The 24,587-nt window shown below is 31.3% G+C and overlaps 2 protein-coding genes across 3 annotated transcripts; one reads left to right on the forward strand and one right to left on the reverse strand.

The window, feature by feature from the left end:
- Positions 1-79: 79 nt before the first annotated feature.
- On the reverse strand, positions 80-6,828 carry LOC101247235 (protein MEI2-like 2). Its single transcript, XM_004243154.5, has 14 exons — positions 6,571-6,828; positions 6,401-6,458; positions 4,857-4,910; positions 4,622-4,750; positions 4,079-4,542; positions 3,700-3,858; positions 3,490-3,606; positions 3,240-3,391; positions 2,481-2,569; positions 1,503-2,391; positions 1,329-1,413; positions 1,170-1,238; positions 855-1,034; positions 80-696 (listed from the first exon to the last, which is right to left on the reverse strand). Exons 3-14 carry the CDS (start codon positions 4,897-4,899, stop codon positions 580-582), a joined length of 2,493 nt encoding a protein of 830 aa, XP_004243202.1. The 5' UTR covers positions 4,900-4,910; positions 6,401-6,458; positions 6,571-6,828; the 3' UTR covers positions 80-579.
- Positions 6,829-18,362: 11,534 nt separating this feature from the next.
- Positions 18,363-24,474, forward strand: MAPK12 (mitogen-activated protein kinase 12). Of its 2 annotated transcripts, none has more exons than XM_010325293.4 (10): positions 18,363-19,030; positions 20,074-20,482; positions 20,702-20,829; positions 20,971-21,030; positions 21,957-22,106; positions 22,193-22,348; positions 22,461-22,672; positions 22,756-22,857; positions 23,510-23,679; positions 23,787-24,474. In XM_010325293.4, the coding sequence occupies exons 1-10, from the start codon at positions 19,007-19,009 to the stop codon at positions 24,236-24,238; spliced, it is 1,863 nt and encodes a 620-aa protein (XP_010323595.1). In that variant the 5' UTR covers positions 18,363-19,006; the 3' UTR covers positions 24,239-24,474. The 2 variants fall into 2 exon arrangements, with proteins under 2 accessions (XP_010323595.1, NP_001234664.1); NM_001247735.1 differs by having other exon boundaries at positions 18,842-19,030; positions 23,784-24,375.
- The last annotated feature ends 113 nt before the right edge of the window (positions 24,475-24,587 follow it).

The raw sequence follows: 24,587 nt of genomic DNA on the forward strand, positions 1-24,587 counted from the left end.
TCCGGAAACGCATTTACAAGATGAAACTGATATCTGATCAGACAAAACTATAGGGTTAATGAAATAACAGCACATTCAATTTGTAATTACAACAGTTGCCTTCATTAAGTCAGCAAAGAAGTGAAATCCATACAAAAGTGCAGGGTCTGTATTCCATATTATACACTTGGAGACAGTCCCTTTACACTCTAAAACATGTATACTATGTGGAAAAACAAACCCACCACAAGTATACAAGACAACCAAACAAGTAAAAAAAGAGGTTCTATACAATTATAGCAGCAAAGCATTATCAACAGCAGAGAGACTTCACATGTTGCCTGAATGCTTTATCAAACTCCCATTGGATAAAACATCAATTATCATCACTCAAGGTACAAACAAAATGCTCTCTGCCTCGGTAACATATTGCCATCCGCATGTTGTGGAGTGTCGTTTGATCAAAAAGCAAGACACTGCCTAGCGCGCACAAAGATTATATGGGATGTCCGGCTCAATACGTTATTATGTACTACTATTCCTATTCACAGTTAGAACTCATTGCCACCATGTATCATAGTTACGAGTCAGCCGATATTCTCAGTGCATGTAGAGCTTCGCATCCACATCACTATTTGGACTATCCAAAGAATCTCCAGAATATGATCCATCAGGCAGACGAACACAAATGTTCAGATTGTTGGTTGGCAACAGTTCCTAGAGAAAAACGAAAACAATACATCATTTTGATTGATAACACGACTTGATATTACAAAAATTTTGATAATACAATAATTATAGTTAAGCTGGAGTTGCAACCCAACAAAGTTGATTCAACTCAAGTGCATGCAATCATTTCTTTAAACATTCAATACCTGGTCAGCTGTTTCTTGACCCTCTGACCGGAAAAGAATTGGCCGGCACCGCTTGTCTTCGTTCATTAGGCTTGAGTTCTGGAAATGAGCAACCAAGGCTACCTTTCCTTGGATACGCGCATAAGCCAAGGAGGCAACCTTTTCACTGTTGAACTTTTCCCACTTCTTCCCATTGAATACCTGCACCAGTATCTCAAACCAAGTCTATGTCAAAACTGTAAGTAAAAACCACATTCAGCTTATGAAGATGGTTACAGATCATCCATCACACAAACTTTAGGTACAGGAAAGTGGTATTGTCAAAGAATAACTAACCTCATAAAAGGAGATGATATGTGAAGGAGACACCATGTTGATGAAGGCGTAACCAACGTTACATTTGTTCTGAAGCAGCAAAACCATAGAAATAAGTTTCAGGCTTCAAATTTTTTCAGTAAGATGTGAAAACATAAAAAAAGAAATATACTGTACTACCTTGAAGTCAATAGGCAAGTAGAGGAAATCATATGTATTCTTATGAGTCTCATCAATTGCTGTGAGTAGCATCCTTGAGGTATACCTAAAACAAATGGAAGAACATGAATCATTGAGCATTGAATAATCACACAAACTTAAAGTACGCTAATTCACAATTTATATGGCTCTTACTTGTTTGGGATGTTTTTAATCATTAAAGTAGTCCTAGCATCTTCTCCACTCGTGATCTTCTCCAAATCAAGCAGATATTGTTTTTTGTTGTCTATCTCACTTCCACTTTCAACTCTTCGACTCCGAACTTGTTCGATTATCCCTTCATTGTTAGTCGTTCCTGTTCCTCCATATGAGCCATTTCCAAAAAATATAGGCCCGTTCCTAGGCAGTGGAATCATTCTAGAGATAGGAGAACCAGCCATGTTCATTGACCCAAGGCGACCTATACTCATACCATGACTATGACTAGAACCTGAACTACCATATGCAACTTGGTTCATATATGAGGTTTCAGGAGACTCGGAAAAAAAACCCAAACGCCTATCCAGAGGAATTCCTGATGGAGCAGATCCCACATGATGTGATCCGGGGAACAAGCCCTGTCGATGGGAATATGGATAGCCTTGCCCTTGTTCGTTTGCTGCAAATGGATGTGCCAATGATGAGTTTGACCAGACAGAAGAGTCGGTACGCTCTGACTGAATAGGGGAGCTTCCCCATAGAAATTGCGGGCCAGAAAGTGTCCCAATCCCAGATGACTTAGGCTCACCATGCGACATAGATCCAAAGCTTAAATGTGGTTTATGATCAGGAACTGAATATGATTGCTGATAACCCATTCCTTGCACCGACTTGGGACTAGTAATTGCATGATTCAAAGAGCCAAATCGTCCTGGATCTTTACCAATGGGTGCAATCTTAGGACTTGAAAAATGGCCAGGAAGAATAGCAGCCAGCCCTGGCATATGGTTGCCATTTACAGGGCTGAGATTTCTCATATCACGTGATTGATTATAACCTAGCAATGAGCTGTGCTCAACAGGACTGCCAAAGTTTGACCAGTTGCCTGTTGGATGAAACATCAATTTTAGGCTTTTAGCTCATCACATGAACTCTCCGTGATTAGCATGAGTCATTTATAAAAATGAAAAATACCTGGAGGAGAGGCGATTGGAGAACCAACCGAGTGCCTAAATGTTCGAACTTCTTCATGTTCATAGTCTTGACTAAGTTGCTGCATCAAGCTATACGTTGAATGCAAAACCGTCAATATTTCTTCTTAAAGTTTAATCAAAATTGCATCGTAATCCACACAAATGACTGATCATCTATAGTGAAGTGCAATAATAAACAAGTTTCTAAGGAGAAGGGCATGGACTTGGTTACACTGACTGACACGTTATTAAGGAATTTAACCAAGTTTCTCACAATGATTTCATCAACAAGCATCACCTATTTGCAATTACAAGGCAAAGAAAAGAGAGCACAAATAGCAGCATAGAACAACGCCCTCACCCATTATGCCTCTAACAGGGAAATCGAATTCATGTATAAAACCTTGTCTACCATGTGACAGAAACAAAAAAACAAAACTCGAATACAACATAAAATTCTACCAAATATTGACCATAACAATAAAGACTCGTAATTAGAGGCATCAAAAGTCAACTGTCTGACGAATACTGCCAGAAGAATGTAAAAAAAAAAACTAATTTTGTTCACCAATCAACACACACAAAGATCCATAAAATCCTACCATGGGAGTTCTTTTTCCTTTTTCTCCCTTAATGTTTCACTTCTTCTGTTCTTCTATTTATTTTTTGGCACGTTTGGATGTCCACAAGCAACAGTACAGGGTAATTTAGCAAATAAAGTTCATCAAAAGGTTCCATTAAGAGAAGACTAAGGACATACCTTCGACGGGCTCCACCGGGTCGGCTGGGTTCAAGCTTGATCCGCTTACCAGCTATGTCACTCCTATTTAAAGCCTTGAGGGCCGCCTCAGCTGCTCTAACATCGTAAAACTCTATGAATTTATGATGGCGCTTATGCGGTGTCTCCCTTATCTACATTTCCCATGCAACATGAGCAACCAAGTTCGACACAAGCACATTCAATGTTGCACATAAACACAATCAAAGTGAATAATTTGGCAAAGTTGTACCTCCTTCACTTCACCATAATCCCCAAATATTTGGAGGAGATCCTCATTGGATACTGAAGGATCCAAGTTGAAAATGACCAGTGTTCCTTGGTTAATATCTTTCTCCGATGGATTTTCCTGGATGCAGAAATAAATGATAATAGTTAAAAATTTGTCCCTTAATCATAGGCATGTCTAACAGTTAAGAATGAACATTGTCTTTTTCCTGACCTTAGGAATTGAAAAATGAATGTCTAGCTTTCTCCGTCTTAGAGGCTTATGTTGCAGCATACGCATTGCGGTTCGAGCAGCTCGGATATCATAGTAAGATATCATCACGAAACCCCTATGCTTGCATGAAGTGTACAAAGTTCTGATATCACCATATTGCTTCAAGGAAAAAGCAATTATATAAAAGGTCAGTATTACTTCTAGACAAAGTGTATAATACGTACAATTTGTTCAAGCATATAATGTTGGCCAAATTTCCCTCAGGAACAAACAGAATCAGTAGTGACCAGTGACAATACAAACAGCAATAAGGGAGACCACATAAAGGATAGCTAATAACAGACGTGACCATATAGAATAGATGTAGTTAAGATATAACCTCAAAGAGAGATTGCAGCTCGGAGTCCTCTACATTGCTGTTAATATTCCGAACAAACAGTGTCCTAGAAGGATGCTCTCCGTACGGGTGTTCTCCCGTAACAGTTCCAGCACTGTTTGAGAAGACATGATGTCCAACAATACTTCCAAGAATACCATCAGACATGCTTAATTTTGCAAAACCATTAAGTGAATTATCAAGAGTCTCAGATTCCAATTCTAGTCCTCCGCCACTGCCAAAAAAATCATCTTCCAAGTCCTCCAGCTGAGTTGGCAACCCACTAAGATCAAAATCATCCATTAGGCCTGCTAGTAGCTCATCTTCATCCCCAGGGAGAAAACACCCATCTGAGTTTGGTTCCTCTTCCAGTGGATCTTTAATTTCATCTTCTAAATGAAGTCTGTTTAAGCTAGGTGAGCTATCATCAGTGGAGTGACTGTAGTTCTCAGATTCAGCGAAGTTCACTGCAAATTGGACAAATGAGTCAAAAGCAATCCCTCTTATTGAATGAAGATACTAAGCAGAGAAGAAACTTAAACATACATTTTGCATGTGGCAGAACAGGCAACGAGCTAGAAAACAAGCTTGCATCAGTTGATGGATGATGTGCAGCTGTTCCGAGGTGAATTTTCCAAGCATTCGTCTCTACACCAGAAGTCTTTGCTGATGGAACTATTTAGATAAGCAAAAGACGGGAACACATCAACATGTTGAGAACACAAGAAGATTGAGCCAGACACTGGTTACTGTTTCTATACGCTATAGAGAATAACTTTACCTTCAGAATCATCTGAAATGAGTTTCTTTAGAGACTTCTCCATCTAGTCAGTTTCTGCAAATATGAAGAAAATGAAGGCTTGTTTCACAAACATACAATTAAAATAGGGGAAGAGCACAATATCCCCTGTAGCTCAGTACTCAATTTATTAACAAGCATCATATATAAGCAAGATTTACAAATAAAATAAAATTGCCACATCCGTCTACATTGTGAATAAAATCAACTTTATAAATTAGAAATGATGATGAATCATTTTCAACTTCGTCAAAAAAGTTTTTTTAACAAAAAAAAGAATCCAGTTAATTATTAAATTTAGAAACAGCTCAATGTTTTGATTAACCCACAACAGAATTTAAAGTTCCAGACAAAAGAGAAAAGAGTAGTATATGTAATTACTTTTTGGTATGGTCAACTCTACTCATAGCAGAAATCGAATTTCATAGGCATATAAACAAAGAAAACCTAAATAAACAAATAATTGACATCACAATCATTACCTTCCCTGAGAAATAAAATAAACCAAAGCCCAAAAAGATCACATCTTTAGCATTAGGACCAAAGAAAATCACAAACCCAAAAAGGAGTATTCAGCACGAAATTGTACCCAAATTAACTTTTAGAAAAAACACAGAATGATTACCATTCCTGGATAAAAAGTTAATCAAAACCCAAAAAGATCAAAACTTTTACACTGATACCAAACGAACTCACAAATCCACAAGCAACACAGGTGATATTCAGCAAAAACTTCAACATGCATTAAGATTTTCAGGAAAACTAAATAAATAAGGAATTGAAATCACCATCATTACTTCCCCAGTAAACTAAACCAACCAAAACCCAAGAAAAAATCACAACTTTTGCACTAGGACCAAAGAAAATCACAAACCCCACAAGCAAACCAGGTGATTTCCAGCAAGAAATAGAGCACCCATTAAGTTTTTCCACAAAAATCAAAGCAATTAAGAATGGACATCACCATCATTACTTCCCCTGTAAAAGCTAAACCAACCAAAAATCCAAAAAGATCACAACTTTACCATCATGACCAAAGAAAATCACAAACCCACAAGCAAACCAAGTGGATTTTCAGCAAGCATTTGAACAGCCATTAAAATTTTCCATAAAACTCAAAGCAATAAAGAATAGACATCACCATCATTACTTTCCCTGTAAAAACTAAACTAACCAAAACCCAAAAAGCTCCCTATTTTCCCATCAGTACCAAAGAAAATCACAAAACCCACAAACACACCAGGTGATATTCAGCAAGAATTTAAACACCCATTAAGATTTTCCAAATAAACCAAAGCAACAAAGAATCAACATCACCATCACTACTTCCCCTGAAAACTAAACCAACCCAAACCCCAAAAAGACCACAACTTTAACACCAAACCCAAATAAAATCACAAACCCACATGCCAAAAAGGCTTTATTCAGCAAATTATTGATCACCCACAAAAAAATTCAACAAACCCACAACATAAGCCCCAGAAAAATGGCCAAAAGAGAAAATAAAAAGACAAAGGGGAAAGTACCTCATAGATGATGAAAAGTTGATTAAAGTTGGGAAAATCACAAACTGCCAAAAGAACACTGCACAGAGAAGGAAAAGTGAGATTGTGGGAGCAGAAAGCATAAGAAGAAGAAGAAATTTTTTAAAAAAATGTTTCTTAGAAGCAGAGAAATAGCTTTCTTCTACTCTTACACTTCCTTCTCTCCCGGCGGGACACTAGTTAAGAGAGAGAGAAAAATGGCACGAAACCCCACCAATTACACAACACAGAGTCACACGCGGTGGAGAGATAGAGCATGAATTGATTGGAGGGAAAGAACTCATAAAGTATATGTACAGTATATCTCTGTATTTATACTAGCAAAGTCACCCTAATAAGTAATTACAACAATCAAAATAGATAAGAACAAGCTACTGTCTTTTTTTTCCTTTTTTGACCATAAGAAAACGTAGTTGTAATCTAATTGAAGTTCATATATAAATAAAATGATATAGTTAATTATATAAAAAAGAAAATGTATTACGTAATAATTAAAGCATAAGAGATAATAAATAGAAATAAAAAGTGAAAGTGAAGAAATTATGAAAGTATGTCGTTATAAATTATATATGAAACGATAAATAAGTTTGGTATGTTAAACTTCTGCTTAGGGATGGATCAACGTGATTGGGAATCTAAAGCGAAATTTTAATTAGAGGTCTAAAATATAAATAAACTTCATATGCGTATTTATTTTTTTTAAAAAAAATCTTTACAATATTTAGATGAAAATAATTAATATTTTAATTTTATTTTTTTCGTTATTAGTTTTAGGTAAGATTTTATCAACTAACATTGAACAACATATTTTCACTAGGTAATTATTATATGAATGGACAAAATTTACTCGCATCGATGTTTACACCAAGTCAATAAATGCATGTCATATGTTTAAATTTATTATTCATTTTACTCAATTAACTCACATACTACTGGAGATTGCATTTGTTTGGTGTAAAATTTTGATTTTTTATTAATATGAATTGTTGATATAATTATACAGTAATATGTTGAGAAATATTAAATAAAGATAAAAATTAGAATCATAGAATTTGATGCAAGAAGTTGATGACTTGATATACTCAATTTTAAAATGCTTGTATTAATGCTTGAAATTAAAATTAAAAAAATTAAAAAGAATTTGTAATCGCTTTGTTCAACACTTTTCACTATTAATTTTTATTTTTAACAAAGAACAAGAGATGTTAAAGTGGGTAAAATAATATACTTTAAAAAATTATATTCTTTATCATAAATAATTAATTTTTCTATAGAAATTTTAACACATATTTTATTCTTGACAAAAATTTGAGGACCTAAGACAAAACCTTATTTCTTAAAGCATAGAGTCGACACTACTTTCACTAAGTTTGTTCAGCAAAAAAGCGAGACAATCTTCCACTAGCTACTAACTTTTTATGTTAATCTACGACCTTCGTAACCTCTAATATAACGTCATGTCTATGTAAGACAAAATAAACATATACATTTATTTAGTCATCTCTCTTTTAATACTTTTTCGATCTATCTTTACCTCTTCTTAAATCCACCGATATTAGCCTCTTGTACCTTGTTATTAGTGCATTTGTGTCATCTCCTCTCTTATGTCGAATCATCTCTAACTCAATTTTATTATCTTATCCAATATAAAAGTCATTCTCAAATTATCTCAAATATTTTCATTATTAATTTTCTCTCTCCTAGCACATGTGTACTCCCTCATTTTCATATTTGATGTCTTTGTATTCTAACATAAAATAAGTTTAATAATTAATAAAATTTTAATATTATTTCATCACTAATAAAAAATTTTATATTCATTCAATAAAATCGTGTTCACCTAAAAATACTTTTTTTTCCTTTCTCAATGTATAAAATATTAATATCGACAATGGAGCACAATAAACTCACGTTACCATATGAATTGAACTTAGCACTTCAACCTTATCTTAATATAATAATATAATAATCAGTTAATCACTATTCACTAAGCCAATTATCCAAATCCTCATATAAATTATGAGTACTAATAAAATAATAACTTTTTCTTGAAAATTAAGAAATATTATTTAGAATATTCGGCTACATTTGAATTTGGCTTGGCGTCCGTTGATACAGTGGGGCCGCGGGTCTGTAAAAGACTAAAATGCCCTCAATTTCAGTATGAAACTTTGGGTTGCCACTGGTTTTGAGGAGGAAAGTATTTCAATTTTTATTCAAAATAAGTTTGAATTGATTATATGATTTTTTATTAATCATGTTACTTTATTTAGATTCATTTCAAAATAGTATTATACATTATTTATATATATATATATATAAAAATTTCTGTATCTTTTAAATGTAAAATTCTCCAAGATACTAATCAATGTTATAACCATAATAAGACGCATGATAGATTATTCAAAATAATATATATTACTTATATAATGTGTTAGTTTTATAATAAAAGAAACTATTTTTAAAAATATATATCTTTGATGAAAATTGATAAAACTAATACATATGAAAATAACAAGTGTGTGTTATTCTATATCGAGTGTCTGTAAAAGTAAATTCGATCACTCTTCTCTCAGTTAGAAATTTTGAATTTATGAAAATAAATTAAAAGAAAATATTTTTTTGCTAAACAGAATCATACACAACACAAATTTGTGTTAGTTAAAATTAAAATATAAATATCTAACATTTATAATTTTTTTATAAATAATATAATACACAAAATAAATTTATATTAACTAAAATTTAAATATAAATATCGAATCACTTAAAAGGTATGACCCACAGTATAAAAACAAAGAGGGGCTGAGATTCACGAGAATCTACTGTTTTTTTTTTCTTTGGGTAGAATGATTGAGGGAATCTAAATTCTTATCAATTATTGAGTTTTTAGTGGCCACTTGCATCATTTTTTTTATTTCAAACTATTATTATTTTTTCGGCGATGGAGGCCCGATATGATTACAATAAAAGTATTGGCTAGAAGATGACGTTTTATAGTGAGTTGTTTTATTTTTATTTTGCTCGATATACTTGATATTTATATTTAAAATTAATTAAATTTACTTTAATGCATGATAAAATTTTATTTTTATTGCAAGGTTTTCAATATTATTATTTATGTATTTTTGAGATCTGAGATTCAAAATTTCAATTAAAAATAGAAGAAGCTTCCACCATATATACTCCTCTCTCCATATTATTTATCCAAATTTTCTTTTATATGTCTTATTCATGAATATCAATATTCAGAATATATAGAAAAAAATTGAAGAATTTTACGATATTGATTAAAATAATTAATTTTAAGGAAAAATAAGAATTATTTTTCTTTTAATTTTGTTGGTCGATAAATAATTTAAAATATATATTTATAATAATATGGACAAATAATACTATGAAATATGTACTAAAAATTAATAAAAGTAGAGCAAATGTTTCTCTTAATCAAACATGATCAAATCAATGAGTGCTCAATATTTTCATGCAATTAATAATAATAATACAAATAAATATGGAAGTGCATAAGCTTTTAATGTCGTTTGAATTAGCTTTTATCTTTTTATACGAGATCAAAATTTACAAACTAGGACGAGTTTGTCTTTTTAGTCAAATATCTATCAAAAAAAAATTTGTAACATATAATTTATTTATTTTTTTACATATAATGCATGGTCTATTTGATTGTGTTTTAGAAAATTCAAAAGTTTTTTTTATCCTAAAAACGTAGTAGTTTATTTTTTTAAAAAAAATATGTATAGCCAAGTACTTTTTATGGAGATAACAAGTTTTTGGGAGTTGTATAAATTATTCTTTCGTATTATTATTTTTTCTAATACATTTTACGAAACAATCGTTATCATCTACGAATACAAAATACTTTTTACATCAAAATTAGGTCATAAATGAAAAAAGGGGACCAGTAATGTGGACATATAATGACAAAAATGGCTACATATCTTTGTCAAAGTTTTAGGAAGCAAGCAACACAATAAATAAATTAAGGACTCAACACGTCACATGTGATAACTGAGAATTTATTTTGTCTTCACATGTGTTCTTTTATTTTTATTAAGTCGATTGTGTTTATATTGAAATTTTAATTAAATTAATTAATATTGTATAAAATTTATTAACACAAAAGTGTTTATCTATCTCATTGCTATATTTGATAATTTAACTATTTGCTACGTTTGCTTCCAATGGATTTTGGTTTATTTATATCTTATTGTTGATTTTTTGTCCTCCCATTCAAGATTTCGTTGAAATTAGCTTTAAGTTTCCAATAATGGACCATTTTTTATGTTTCATATGCTCTTTTTTGGCAAGAAATATCACTTGTAGTTGGTGGCTATTTGTTTATTGAAGAAAAATAATAATATGACATCAGCATTTGCTATATATATATATTTTTTTGTTTCCCAAATGAATCCAATTACAATAGATAGAGGGAAAATTTAATATATGACAAATTGAATTTGTGAATAACACTATATGAATATAGTTTAAATAATTACATTATATGGGTATAGTTTAGTTTGTTATGTGGCTTAATTTGTATAAAATATTTACTTTTAATTTGTACTATATTTTTCCATTAAATAATAACAGTAGCCCTAAATACCGTAATAAACATTCACATAATTCTATAATTTAAGCTAAACATTTAAAATTAAATATCTTTCTCAAAAAAGAATTCTATAGCGACAGAAAAATCATACAAATTTGTTTTCGAGAAACTAAACTCTTTAATGTATATAAAGTTAATATATGAACGTAAATAAATTGAATATAAATAGTTTAATTTGTACCGAATTGTAAAGTAATTATTAGATACATATATAAGTAATTGTGTATGTATCAATAAAAAATTAATATAGTACTTCTATATACACAAATCTCTCAGGCAGTTTTGTATATAATAGCGTAAAATGAAAAAAAAAAGTTGTGATTTAAAACAAATTATTATATAAATAATTGTACCAGATTTTTAACAGTAATTACTTATATAAATATATAACTAGTTGAATATATAAAAATTTGTATGCGTATAAACAAAGTTTATATACGAATGTATTGTTTGATTGTATCAAATTGTAAAGTAATTATTGTATACATATACAAGTAATTGTATAAATAAAAATATGAATAAAGTACTTGTATATACACAAATTCCTCAAACAGTTTTGTATATAATGACGTAAAATACAAAAATTTTGTGATTTAAAACAAATTATTATACAAAAAATTGTATCAATTTTTTAAAAAAAACAAATTACTAGTTGAATATACAAAAAAAAAAACTTAAAATATCAATATAACAACACAAATACCTTGATTAGTTTTGTATATAATCATCCAATGTACAAATAACTATATACACAATATTCAAACAGGTAATTCTTGCATATGGAGATGAATCTTCCATTTTGATTCGAAGAACTTGTAATCTGACGAGAAAGAAATATTAAAAAAAAAGAAAAAATAATAAGCATAATACATATACAATTGTTTATGAAGGAAAAAAAATAGATTCATGGGTTGATTTTGGTGATTAGCTGTGAAAACTGAGAGCAAGACGGGAGGGAGAACGTGATCTTCCAAAATTTAAAATTAAAATAGAGTGAATGAGTGATTTTAGGAGAAAGAGATATAATCGGGATAAGAGTGATAAAATTGATTTTGTATAAAATTAATACAAAATCATAAATAGGTTTTCTAATGTGAATATACAAATAGGTGGTGGATCTCATTAATTATGACAAAAAATATAAAACTATAATTACCGAGAATAAATTAATTAAACTGTATTATTATTAATTGATTACTTAGTATAGTTCGTGCTCCCACTTAATTTTCTAAAATAAAAATAGTTATGTCCTTTTTTCTATTTTACTTTATGGCAACTCTTTTTTCTCTTATGTCCTTTTTTTCTATTTTACTTTATGGCAACTCTTTTTTCCATAATTCAATAGGGACATGTGAGTTCTTTTACGATTGTGAAATTTAACAAATAATAGTACTTCGAGCCTTAATTATCAATCATTGCGAGAATTTGATTATTTACCAAATAAAACAATAGTTTACTTTTGAAATAAATTGTGATACAACATATTGAATGCTCAGTGTATTGTTTTGAATTGTATCCATTTGTTATGTACTAGAGCGAACAAATACATAGTAAAGTGAATTGATACACTGATAATTCATATAGAGCAAATCAATATCAATTTTGAATTGATACATTTTCAGAAGTATTGAAAACTTTAATTTGAATACAAATCCTTTTATTGGGCCTGCGAAGTCAAAGTGTAATTGATTAAGCCCAACAGAGATAGAGTCCAGATAGCCCAATTTGTAACATGGGTTTTACTTTGATCCAATATACAGAGCACGAGCCATAAATTTAGCTACAAACGACATAGTGTTATGAGCTAATTATGTCTTATTCTTTTTTTTTTTCAAATTATAAAAGTTGCTTAAAATATAAGGATTTCCGATATATCGCTCAACGTTGTGATATATCGTAACTTGATTTCGGATACATCACTCAACGTCCCTATATATCGTATCTTAATTTTAATACATCAATCATCGTCCCGATACATCACATCTCGATTTCTGATACATCGTTCGACATCTAATAATTCGGGTCCTGATACATCGGTAAGAGTGTTGTATCCAAGAACAGGTGAGAGTAGAGATTTAGGTAATTTTCCAAATAATTTTTGGTATTTCCCTCCTTCTATAGACTTTTATAGTTCGAAACAAGTTATTCTATAATTAACTATTGCAGGATAAATTATCTCATCATGTATATGAAATAACTTGTCTCATCACTATGATAAAAATGGTAGAATTAATAATACAAATACTACTTAATACCTTCAGACCAAACGCAAAACAAAATAGTTCTTCATTTTATTTCTGAATTATTATATCTTATACCTCACACCAAACGATTACTGAGAATCAAATATCTTGGATCAACCAGCATTACAGTTCAGCTAACTAGAAATCTTAACAAATGTCGCTACATTCATTGTGTAGTAAAGTCAAATTAGGTAATGACAATTGAACTTCGCTAGGAATAAATCATGTTTTTGACACTTCGCCAAATAGTTTGAACCAAACAAAAAAACTTAACTAGACGATAAAAATAATATATAAAAAATTATTCATATGGGTGACTGAGTTGATTGAACATGTGATCTTCAATGAACAGGTTACAAGGTTTGAATTTTCTTGCATATTTTCTCAGTTGAGTTCATCGCACGAAACTTTCCTAATATAATTTGCAAGCTATCATATTACATCGAAATTTATAATGTGCGGAATCAAATAATGTCTTTTTTTATGGTTGAAATGTTTTCACTCAACACAATCTTTTTACCAGAAGATCTGATTAGAAAAAAAGTAAAATATTTTGTGGTTTGTTCCTACGAATTTTCAGCTTTCATTTTTCCAAAGTCCAAACTTAAAGAAACAGATAACACATTCCTTAAATGAAAGAAAAAGTTGGTGTTTAAAAAAATAGAATTAAAGAAGCCGTAAATCAATGAAATAAGCAAGAATATTATTTTAATAAAATTACCCTTTACAAAACTAAATATTCATTATCAATATGTTTTTCTATCTTATTAATTATAATCCTAATATTTAAGCTAGTTTGTATCTTAAAATTACTATAGATTTTTAGGCAACAGGAAAAGAAATGATTCAGCTTCCACAATTTTAAAAAATTGAATGAGTCTTTTGGATAATTAAACTTTTTTTTTAGCACATGGTTTTGTTTTTCTTTAAAAAGAATGAATAGTTGCACCATTCATTCTTTCACGTCAAAAGCTTAGTGATTGGAGCAACAATTTGTATTTTTATTTCAAACTTATCCCATAATTTATTGATAGTTTCGATATTTGATATTAAATTTTGATTGAATTAAAATTGTATATTATATGAGTTATTTTTAAAAGTAATATGTTTAATTTTTTTTATAGAAGGTCAAATATAAGATTTATAATATTACTAATTATTTCTGATTTCACCACTGATCATATTAGCGATTAATTAGTTGTTGCACTATGCATGATATGAACATCATGCTAAAGTTGATTAAGATGTTTTATTTTATAATATTTTTTGTTGGTTGCTTTATTTAGGTTGGTTATGGGTTTCTATCTTTGCTAGGAAGTAAGTAACTATCCAATAATATTTTAGGGGGTTAATAACTTATACTAACACTTTTATTTCCTTAATTAGGATTTTAATTCGTATATAATATTTAATTAAATATATGTAATATTTAATTAATTGAAAGAGAGATGGAATCTGCCTTTTTTCGCTTAATCAATATTTAGCCCATAAACACTTTGATTAATTTAGCAAACTGCATGCATATGTATCTGTTGCTACAATAGAATTATGAAGACAAAATCTATTAATTGCAGTAACTTTTACTTTTAGAACATAATTGTCGATGACTCAAATCAATTTATTAATTACTAATTAATACACGTTTGTGCAGAGGGGACAAAGAAAATTCATATCATTTCACGTTAATTAAGGAGTATGAGAATTATCATAATTTTGTTTGTATCAGTCTCTAGTGCTTTTCACTATTTGTGTAATCATGTAATTTTAAAGTCAATATTTCAATTGACTTAATTACATTATTTGTTGTTGCAAAAATGATTCTCGTATGTGTTTAATATATTTTAATTAAGACGATGGATTATTAGAAATAATATTTTTATTTGTATAAAATATGAATAAAGTCGTATACACACTACCCTATTAAGAATCAGACCTTCACATATAAAACTTTATTATATTTATTATTGTATATTTTGTAATTAGATAAAGAAAAAAGAATTAATTGAAATGAAAGGGGAAATATGACGGTAAGTTGTATATCACGTCACATGTGGCTTTCACCTCACCCAAATATTAGGTCAGGTATCTTGTACACGGTGGGAAAATGCTTAAAAATTGTGCATTTTTGTTAACTTGGATGGCGATATAAATAAATTGATCGAATGATATAAATAAAAACAAATCTCAACTACTAGCGAAAATTAAAAAACTATTTTAAACGCTTTTCCCCTAATTATTTTGACGAAAAGAAAGGCATCACTTTCACACCAACCCCTTTTATTGCTTTATTATTCATTTAAGCAACTAATTAAAAAATAGCTAATATTGACAAACTCCTTAATGTAGCTAATTACAATTATTAATTAGATTACTGTGTTGTGACTTGACAACTTATAATGACACTTTTTAAAAGCCAGCTGGAAAATTAATTAAGCCCCATCATATAATTAGTAAAAATCCAATTCTATTGACATGTTAGATGTCAAGAGAACTTGATTAGGACCTTACAATAGAGGATTAATTTATTTTTAAGTACACATAGTCTTGTGAAGGCACGTTTTCAATTAATTTTAATGATATAAATAAAAAATAAATATGAAAATAGATAAGCAGACGCAATTATTATTCTCGAATACGATAAATATTATTGTCCTTGATTTACATACTATTACATTGAATTTAGTAAAAGGTGCTTACGATGCATGTGGTTCCAATTTAATGTCAGATAAAAAGAATTTCGATAATAGTTTTTCGTACGATGGTCCAGGATGAGGCGATTCTTGTTATATTTCGGCACAAAATGTGTTTTATTTGACAGTTTTTTTGAATGTTAAATATTACTGGATGAGTTACTTTTATTGACATTGGAAGCACACAATATTATGGCCTCGAGAGATATATTATACAAGTCAGACCTCATGCATTTAACTTAAAAAATATGTTTGAAAATTTCAAATATACGATCCTCATCTGATCAATCACCTTAACGATAAATTAACTATGTACTATCAAATATCTAATAGTTATAATAACTTGTTTTTTAATCCAAAGTATTTTTTGTTAGAAAAAAAACTAATCGAACCACTATAAAAATTAATTTTACCAAGCATATTAGAAAAAAGTTATATTACTTCATTGTTAGATCTACTAAATTATTTTATCCATATCGAATATTCAATGAAACCATAGGAATAATCAAGAAATTACGTCAGCACACAATCAATCTTTCAAATCGTCATTTTCTGTTGTTTTCCGCACCGTCCGATATTACATTTAGAATTCGATTATTATAAATTTTTTTAAAAATAATTCTCTATATTAAAAATCAGCTGATTCTTTTAAGAAAATATAAATTTAATATTAAAAAATACAGAGAATATAAACCACGTAAATTTAAAAACTGAATTTAATTTTTTTAGAAGTATATAAAAAGAAAGGCATATAAAGAAACAAATCGGCCGTAGAATCTTAGAAACAGAGTTAAATTTATTGGAACCGACACATTATAATAAGTACAAAATACTAATAGTTGGCAGGTTGCTGTCACTCATTTTTATCATCACTCTACTAATTGTGATGTGAATAATAATATGTATGGATATCGACGAAATTTGTGATGCGATAAATAAGATATTTTTATATCAACTCAAAGTTTTGAAAATAAAATATACTATAGTATAAAATATAATTTTATATGATCTTATTTCGACAATCACCTTTTCTACGTGTTCCCTAATTTCATGGCACTGCTTCTGAAATTTTGTCTTTGGTTACATAATTAAAGTGGAATACAAAAAGTTATTGCAAGTTGCTTAAACTATTTCTAATACAATTTTTTTTTCTCATAATAAAATGTATATTATAACCTAAAATTTCAATTACTAATGTTTTGTTTACATTATTAAGTTGGATTAGAAAAAAAGAAACACAACTAGACAACATTGTAGTTTGAATGTCACATCTTAAACAATAGATTAACTCTTGATATAAATAATGTAGTAATTTTTTCCCATAATAATTGTACTCTTTCTTCTGTATTGAATTATTAAAATTAAATTATTTGATTTGATATAATTATTTATCACGAATAAATAATTACTATTCTTTTCATATCATTCATTAATAAATATGTTTTCAGTTAAAATGAAATGATGATATACACTAGTCATTTAGGAAAATAACTATTTAATATCTTTATTAATTTGCTATATTCAAGCGTCTCGAAGATTTTTAAAAACAATTTTTTTATTTAAATTAAAATATTGTCATAATTATTAATAGTAGACCAAGTTGAAAGGTGCATGCAACCACAATATTACTCAAACTTTCCAAACTAATAACACACCAACCAATTTTGTGGTGCTCTTATAAGCACGGAGATACCTTTCTTTTTCATTATTTTATGTAAAATAGTAATTTTAGTACTCATAAAAATAATTAAATTTATGTTTTTAATCATTAATAAACTTCTAACTCTAATTAACAAAATAAGAATATCTTTATGTTAATCTACTTCTCAAAGCTATTGCCTATTAGTATTAGTATTTAACATAAATTAATATTAAAATTTAGAATATATATATATATATATATTTTTTTTTTTGCCTCTTTTGCGTGTGTTGAATGCACACGCCGCTTGGATGTCACTAATGTATTGTATATACAGATAAGATACACTCACATCACATGCACCTAATAAAATATAATACATGAAGTACTTTATACTAATATTATTATTCTATTATTAACAATGAATAATGTATTATAAATTTTGTCCTTTAATTTACTTTCATCTAATATTTATGTGTGTATTATAACAAGATATTTTAATTTGTATAACATTGAACAAATAAATACAGATAATTTACTTGACGTTTTATGCAACATTTTATGTAATGTTCTACACATATTTTGATATACAGAATAAATGTGTCTAGTGATTGATTTTTATAAAGTGTCTAATTATTTCATTAATTATCGATGTGAGACCCATCACATTAATCACACAAGAGACTTTTGTCATTCTTTAAAACTCCATCTCACACTCGGTGCTTGATATCATAAATGTTAATTGAGACAGATTTAAACTATTTGAGTTTGAATCTCTTAAAAAGGTCCCGAATGTAAATCTTATAATTTATAATTTATTTTTTTCGTATTCTAATATGAATATTTTGATTTTTTTTAAATATCGAACATCGAATAGATAGATTAAAATAAATATAGGTGCTTTATATTTGTATTGTATTTCTCCTTTCTCTTTCTAACACAACCACCCTACAGTTCCAACCCCACCTCAATATTGTCGGTGTCAGATCTCCCTCTTCCCCACCAGCTAGGGTTTCTTCAGATCCACATATCTCTTTGATTTCATACTCCATTATTAATTATCCCATCCCGGAGTTCTTGCAATTTTGAATTTTGAGATTTAGGGTTTTGTTTTTTGGAGGTATTTTTGTGGAAATGTTGAACCCATTTCTATGATTCTTGTTGAGGGAGAGTTTATGAAGGATCAGGATAACGTGATAATAATAATACCAGTTTTGGACAATTTGAAGAGGATTAGGTGGGACTGGGACTGTTCTTTCGCCATCCGTAGCAGAGGACGTTGGGGTAAATGCGGCTGAATTTCTGAATTCAACACTCTTGTCTACTTGGATCACTCGATTCGGATTTATACTTGGATTTGTGGGGTTTCTCGAATTATTTAGAAAAATGCAGCCTGATCACCGAAAGAAAGTGAGATTTTTCTTCTTTTTTTTTTTGGAAATTTAGCTTTATGGCTATTGTTTGGTGCATTGCTTTCTGATTTCTATGGTTATTTTCTTGTGATTTTGGGATTTGGATTTGTTAGGTTCTTCGTGAATTTGTTGGTTAAATAGTAATTTTCTTGGGTGGGTGTGAAAATGATTAGGTGGGTTACAATGTCAATCTTGAGTGATAAGCTGAAAAGAGTTGATAATTGATACCTTCCATCATTCCTATTTTTCGTCTCTGTCAGGCTCTGGTTCTTTTGTGCCAAGTGGGTGTTTTTGTTTATTTCTATCTTTGTTTTTATTTGTAAATTGGATCACTTATTCCGTCAACTAACTGAGATTCGGAGGCATGATTTTGTACTCGAGTCCGTTCGAATTACTTCAAGTGGGTTCCGGATTGTAAATTTGTGCAGATGGAGTTATTTGAGTTGTTCTTTGAATGGACAATCATCATTCTTTAAGCATGTTGATGATTTTGTAGTTAAAAGTATAATCTTTTCTGACACTTTTAAATTTCACAAGATGGAGGGATTACTTCCTGCATTGGTTATTTTATTTACTATGAGTGAATTCATTACAGACAATATTCAAGTTATATGCAATTCCACTATGAAAAGATACAGCGAACAAATGTTTTACTTGCTTTAAACTAGGTAATTTTTTTTATGTAATCCATCATATTGTAGTTCTGGCTATATGCTCGTTTTACTCAAATTAAAGAATGGTATTTTGCAGCATTCAGGTTTTGACTCTTCTATATTGTTGAATCATATTTTGGAAGGGTGACTTTTATTTGTTAGATTCTGTATTTGTACAAATGTTAGTAAATGACATGTGTGCTAGTTGTGATCTTGTGCATTTCTTCTAAACCGTTGCAGAACTCATAGAATTGGATGAAATATGACAATTATTTAGGGAATGTCTTGTATGATGCGTAAAGCTGTGGACGTACCATAGACTGGCAATGTTGAATGCTTGTCTATTTTATCTGAAATGAATAATCTGAGTTTATGTACCATATTGCAGAGTTCAGCAGAGATGGACTTCTTCTCTGAATATGGTGATGCAAATAGATACAAAATTCAAGAAGTCATAGGGAAAGGAAGCTATGGTGTCGTTTGCTCAGCCATTGACACGCACACTGGTGAAAAAGTCGCAATTAAAAAAATTCATGACATCTTTGAACATATATCTGATGCGGCACGGATCCTCCGGGAGATAAAGCTTTTGCGACTTCTGCGCCATCCTGATATAGTTGAAATCAAGCATATTATGTTGCCACCTTCGAGGAGGGATTTTAAAGATATTTATGTTGTTTTTGAGCTCATGGAGTCAGATCTACACCAAGTTATCAAGGCTAATGATGACTTGACTCGGGAACATTATCAGTTTTTCCTTTATCAGTTGCTTCGTGCCTTAAAATATATACACACAGGTAAATCAGTCTGGTATTTTGCTGCATCTTTTGATCCCATAGAATTTTGAGCTCTTATAATGTTACACATAATCTATTTCCCCTTATTTTCAAATTTCGGAGAGGATTATGTTTGTGTATCTCTAAATGGGGCACTGACCAGTCCTGTTGGCATCAGTAAGTGGACTAATCATTTCATGTGGGTTATCATAATTTTGATGATTCTTTGTTTTCCTGCAGCTAATGTCTACCATAGAGATTTAAAGCCGAAAAATATCTTGGCAAATGCAAATTGCAAGCTCAAGATCTGTGATTTTGGATTGGCCAGAGTTGCATTCAATGATACACCTACCACAATATTTTGGACGGTAGGTGATATTGAATGTTCGCATATTTCTTCCTCCACCACTCCCCACTTATCTGTTGAATGCATTTTATATTTACCAACATGTCATATTCATCTTTACAGGTTTTCACTCTTGTAGTAACTTCACTTGTGAAAATTGCAGGATTATGTAGCTACTAGATGGTATAGAGCTCCAGAGTTATGCGGTTCATTTTACTCCAAGGTACAGTTAGGATTTCCTTAAAAGTTCTTTCATCAATAGAATATATTGATCATGCTTTTGTGAGTTTGCAGTGAAAAAGGTCATGCAAGTATGTGGATTCTTCTTTTAAAGAGGATTATAGAAATAACAATCAAATTAAAGCGATGAAATAGGAATACAATTTCTTCTTGTTTGTATTTTTCTCTCTAATCCAACTCTTTTTTCATTGTACTTCTAGTAAGCAAATAGTTTGATGTCCAGAAAACTTGACATGTAATCAATGCATTGGTTTATAGATTGAAATGTTGTATGTTAGGTGCTGTCACAAGCTAGAAGCATTTCTCACTGTTAACCCATTGATTTGTTTCTCGTTATGATTAATAGCACCCAAGGGTGTGGCTTAGAGGTCAATGAAGTGGGTGAGACCTATGAGGTCTCAAGTTCAAATCCCAAAAAAGGACAAAAAAACACTAGGTGATTTCTTCCTATTTGTCCTAGCCTTGGTGGATAAAGTTGCCTGGAAATTGTTGTTTTGTTTTTTGGAAGTGGGGGGGTATCTCATGGATTTAGTTGTGGTGCGTGCAAGGTGGCCCGCATGAACACCACGGTTATGAAGGTAAAAATTAAAATTTTGCAGTATCTACATAGGGCGGCGGTGGCTTTAAACGTGGGATGTATATGTGCATGTCTCGTGTGATATTTCTGATTGTACAGCTTTCTTATTCATGGATCAGAATTATTGTTTACATGCTCTGCACTTGCTGAACACTTTGCATTTTACCTTTTCTATCAAATTTGCTGATCCTTTTGTGCATTATGGATATTTTGCACTGTTGTGAGGTCAATCACCCTTCATAGTAGAGTGTCAATTTTCCTGGAATTTGTTTATAATCATTGCACTGCATGTAGTTCTGACTATCACAAATTTTGATGGTTTCTGCTTGCAGTATACCCCTGCAATTGATATATGGAGCATAGGCTGTATCTTTGCTGAGGTTCTTACGGGGAAGCCGCTCTTTCCTGGAAAAAATGTAGTTCACCAACTGGATTTAATGACTGATCTGCTTGGAACGCCTTCAATGGATACAATTTCTCGTGTATGTGAATTCAATTAACATTACGTTTTTGACAATTTTTCCTCAAAACTTGTGTTTCTCATTAGACTTTTTTATGGCTGTTGCAGGTGCGTAATGACAAGGCTAGGAGATACCTAACTAGCATGAGAAAGAAGCAGCCTGTTTCTTTTGCTCAGAAATTTCCAAATGCTGATCCTTTGTCCCTTAAACTTCTTGAAAGATTACTTGCTTTTGACCCCAAGGACCGACCCACTGCTGAGGAGGTTCGTGTTAGCATGCCGATCATACTAATTTTGAGCTTTTCTTTTGGATATTTTAGTATAATTTGTTCTCTTGCATGGTAATTACTAATACACCCCCCACCCAACAAATCAGGCACTAGCTGATCCTTATTTTAAGGGTCTGGCTAAATCTGAAAGGGAACCATCATGCAAGTCAATTTCAAAAATGGAGTTCGAATTTGAGAGGCGAAGAGTGACGAAGGAGGATCTCAGGGAATTAATATTCCGGGAGATACTAGAATATCATCCTCAGCTGAGGAAGGATTACTTGAATGGTGTAGAAAGGACTAATTTTCTGTATCCGAGGTAGTATATTTTTCTTGACATTTGTGCATCAGCTTACTCGTCTAAACAAAGGATTACTGACTACATATTGCTTTTCCTTGCAGTGCTGTTGATCAATTCAGGAAACAGTTCGCTCACTTGGAAGAGAACGGTGGTAATGGCGTTCCAGTGGTTCCGATGGACAGGAAGCATGTCTCTCTTCCAAGGTGATTATGAGTCCTGGTGCTCAAATTTCCTCCTTTATAACATCGTCTAATCTAGGAAGAAGATCAAATATGACAACTTGGTATAAAGAATTTGAGTTGACTGGATGTTTGGTGCTATTAGGGAAACCAGTTGATGTTTCGGCTTGGGACGTTCCCTGCATGCACTTGTATTGCAATTCTGTGTTAGTTACCATTCTAGGAAGAAGATCAAATCTTTCCTTTTATATGACAACTTGGTATAAAGAATTTGAGTTGACTGGATGTTTGGTGCTATTAGGGAAACCAGTTGATGTTTCGGCTTGGGACGTTCCCTGCATGCACTTATATTGCAATTCTGTGTTAGTTACCATTCTCCAAAAAAAAATAAAAATAAAATTGCAATTCTGTGTTAATATCCTTCTATATATTTACATAGTATGTTTAATCGGGCCATCACTAGTTCAGATATTCAAATACTAGATTGCTTATTAAATTCATGCTTTATATGCATCTTAGTTTTGGCTTCAGATGTAAATTTGTATATGCAATCATACAATATCTGTCAGTCTTTGGTTTGCATTTTTTAAGATGAATGAATCAAAAGTTTATTGTATAACTTGTTTGTTTGGTGTTATTTTAAGTTAGAAATGATAACACGGTGATTCTATTGCAGGTCTACAGTTGTACATTCAAATCCAAACCCTTTGAAAGAACAGCCTATTGTTGCCAATATGAGAGACCGACAAAATGGTGAAGAGTCTTGCAGTAGAAACTGCAGAGATTCTGAAGGCCTTGCAAGTAGTCTAACAAGAACCCTACAGGCTCAGCCAAGAAATGCTTTAGGTATTTTCCGTCAATGATGAAATACTTTTCTACTTTGACTTTCTGTAATACTGTGATGTTTCCAATGATGCTCATATGGTTCACAATCTTCTATTTAAATCCAGCAGCCAAACCAGGAAAAGTTGTTGGTCCCGGTTTGGCTTATGATTCGGGAAATAGAGAAAAATATGATCCTAGGTCTCAAGTCAGGAATGCAGTAGGCCCCCCTCAGATTATGTCTTCAGTTTACAGCTACGACAGAAGTGGGGTGGTGAAACAAGAAAGGTCTGTTGAGACAGAGAGGGATATGAATTGTCATTCAAAGCCAATGGCACCATGTGGAATGGCTGCTAAGTTAGCCCCAGATATTGCTATAAATATTGATAGCAACCCATTCTATATGATGCGAGCTGGAGTTACAAAACCAGATCGTGTTGATGACCGAATCACCATAGACACAAACTTATTGCAGGCTAAATCCCAATATGGTGGAATTGGAGTTGCGGCGGCAGCAGCTACTAGTGGTGCAGCTCATAGGAAAGTAGGGACTGTTCAGTATGGTATGTCCAGGATGTACTAGAAAATACACCTCCAAAGTGGTGAAATTATGAATACATACATGTTGGGTGGGGTTGGAGAAAGTCCATCTCAGGAATGGTGGCAGAAACTCTTTGGACAAAAGGGTATGGTGGGTTGTACAGGCAGGAGAATCTGCAGGGGATCTAGTCCTATTTCCTAATTGTCAGTTTTTCCTAGTTGTTATCACATGAAGACTATATCATATTTTCATCATGAAATTCATTTTAGTGATGGTAATGTCCCCTCCCCTTCTCCGCAACAGCGAGTCTCTTTCTGAAATTCAACGAAGCGAAAAATGTCCCTCGAGTTTTCTTTTTTCGATCACAGTTCGTTCCTCTCATCACGAGGCA

Source organism: Solanum lycopersicum, chromosome 7, assembly GCF_036512215.1.
Source record: "Solanum lycopersicum chromosome 7, SLM_r2.1".
Taxonomy (NCBI): Eukaryota; Viridiplantae; Streptophyta; class Magnoliopsida; order Solanales; family Solanaceae; genus Solanum; species Solanum lycopersicum.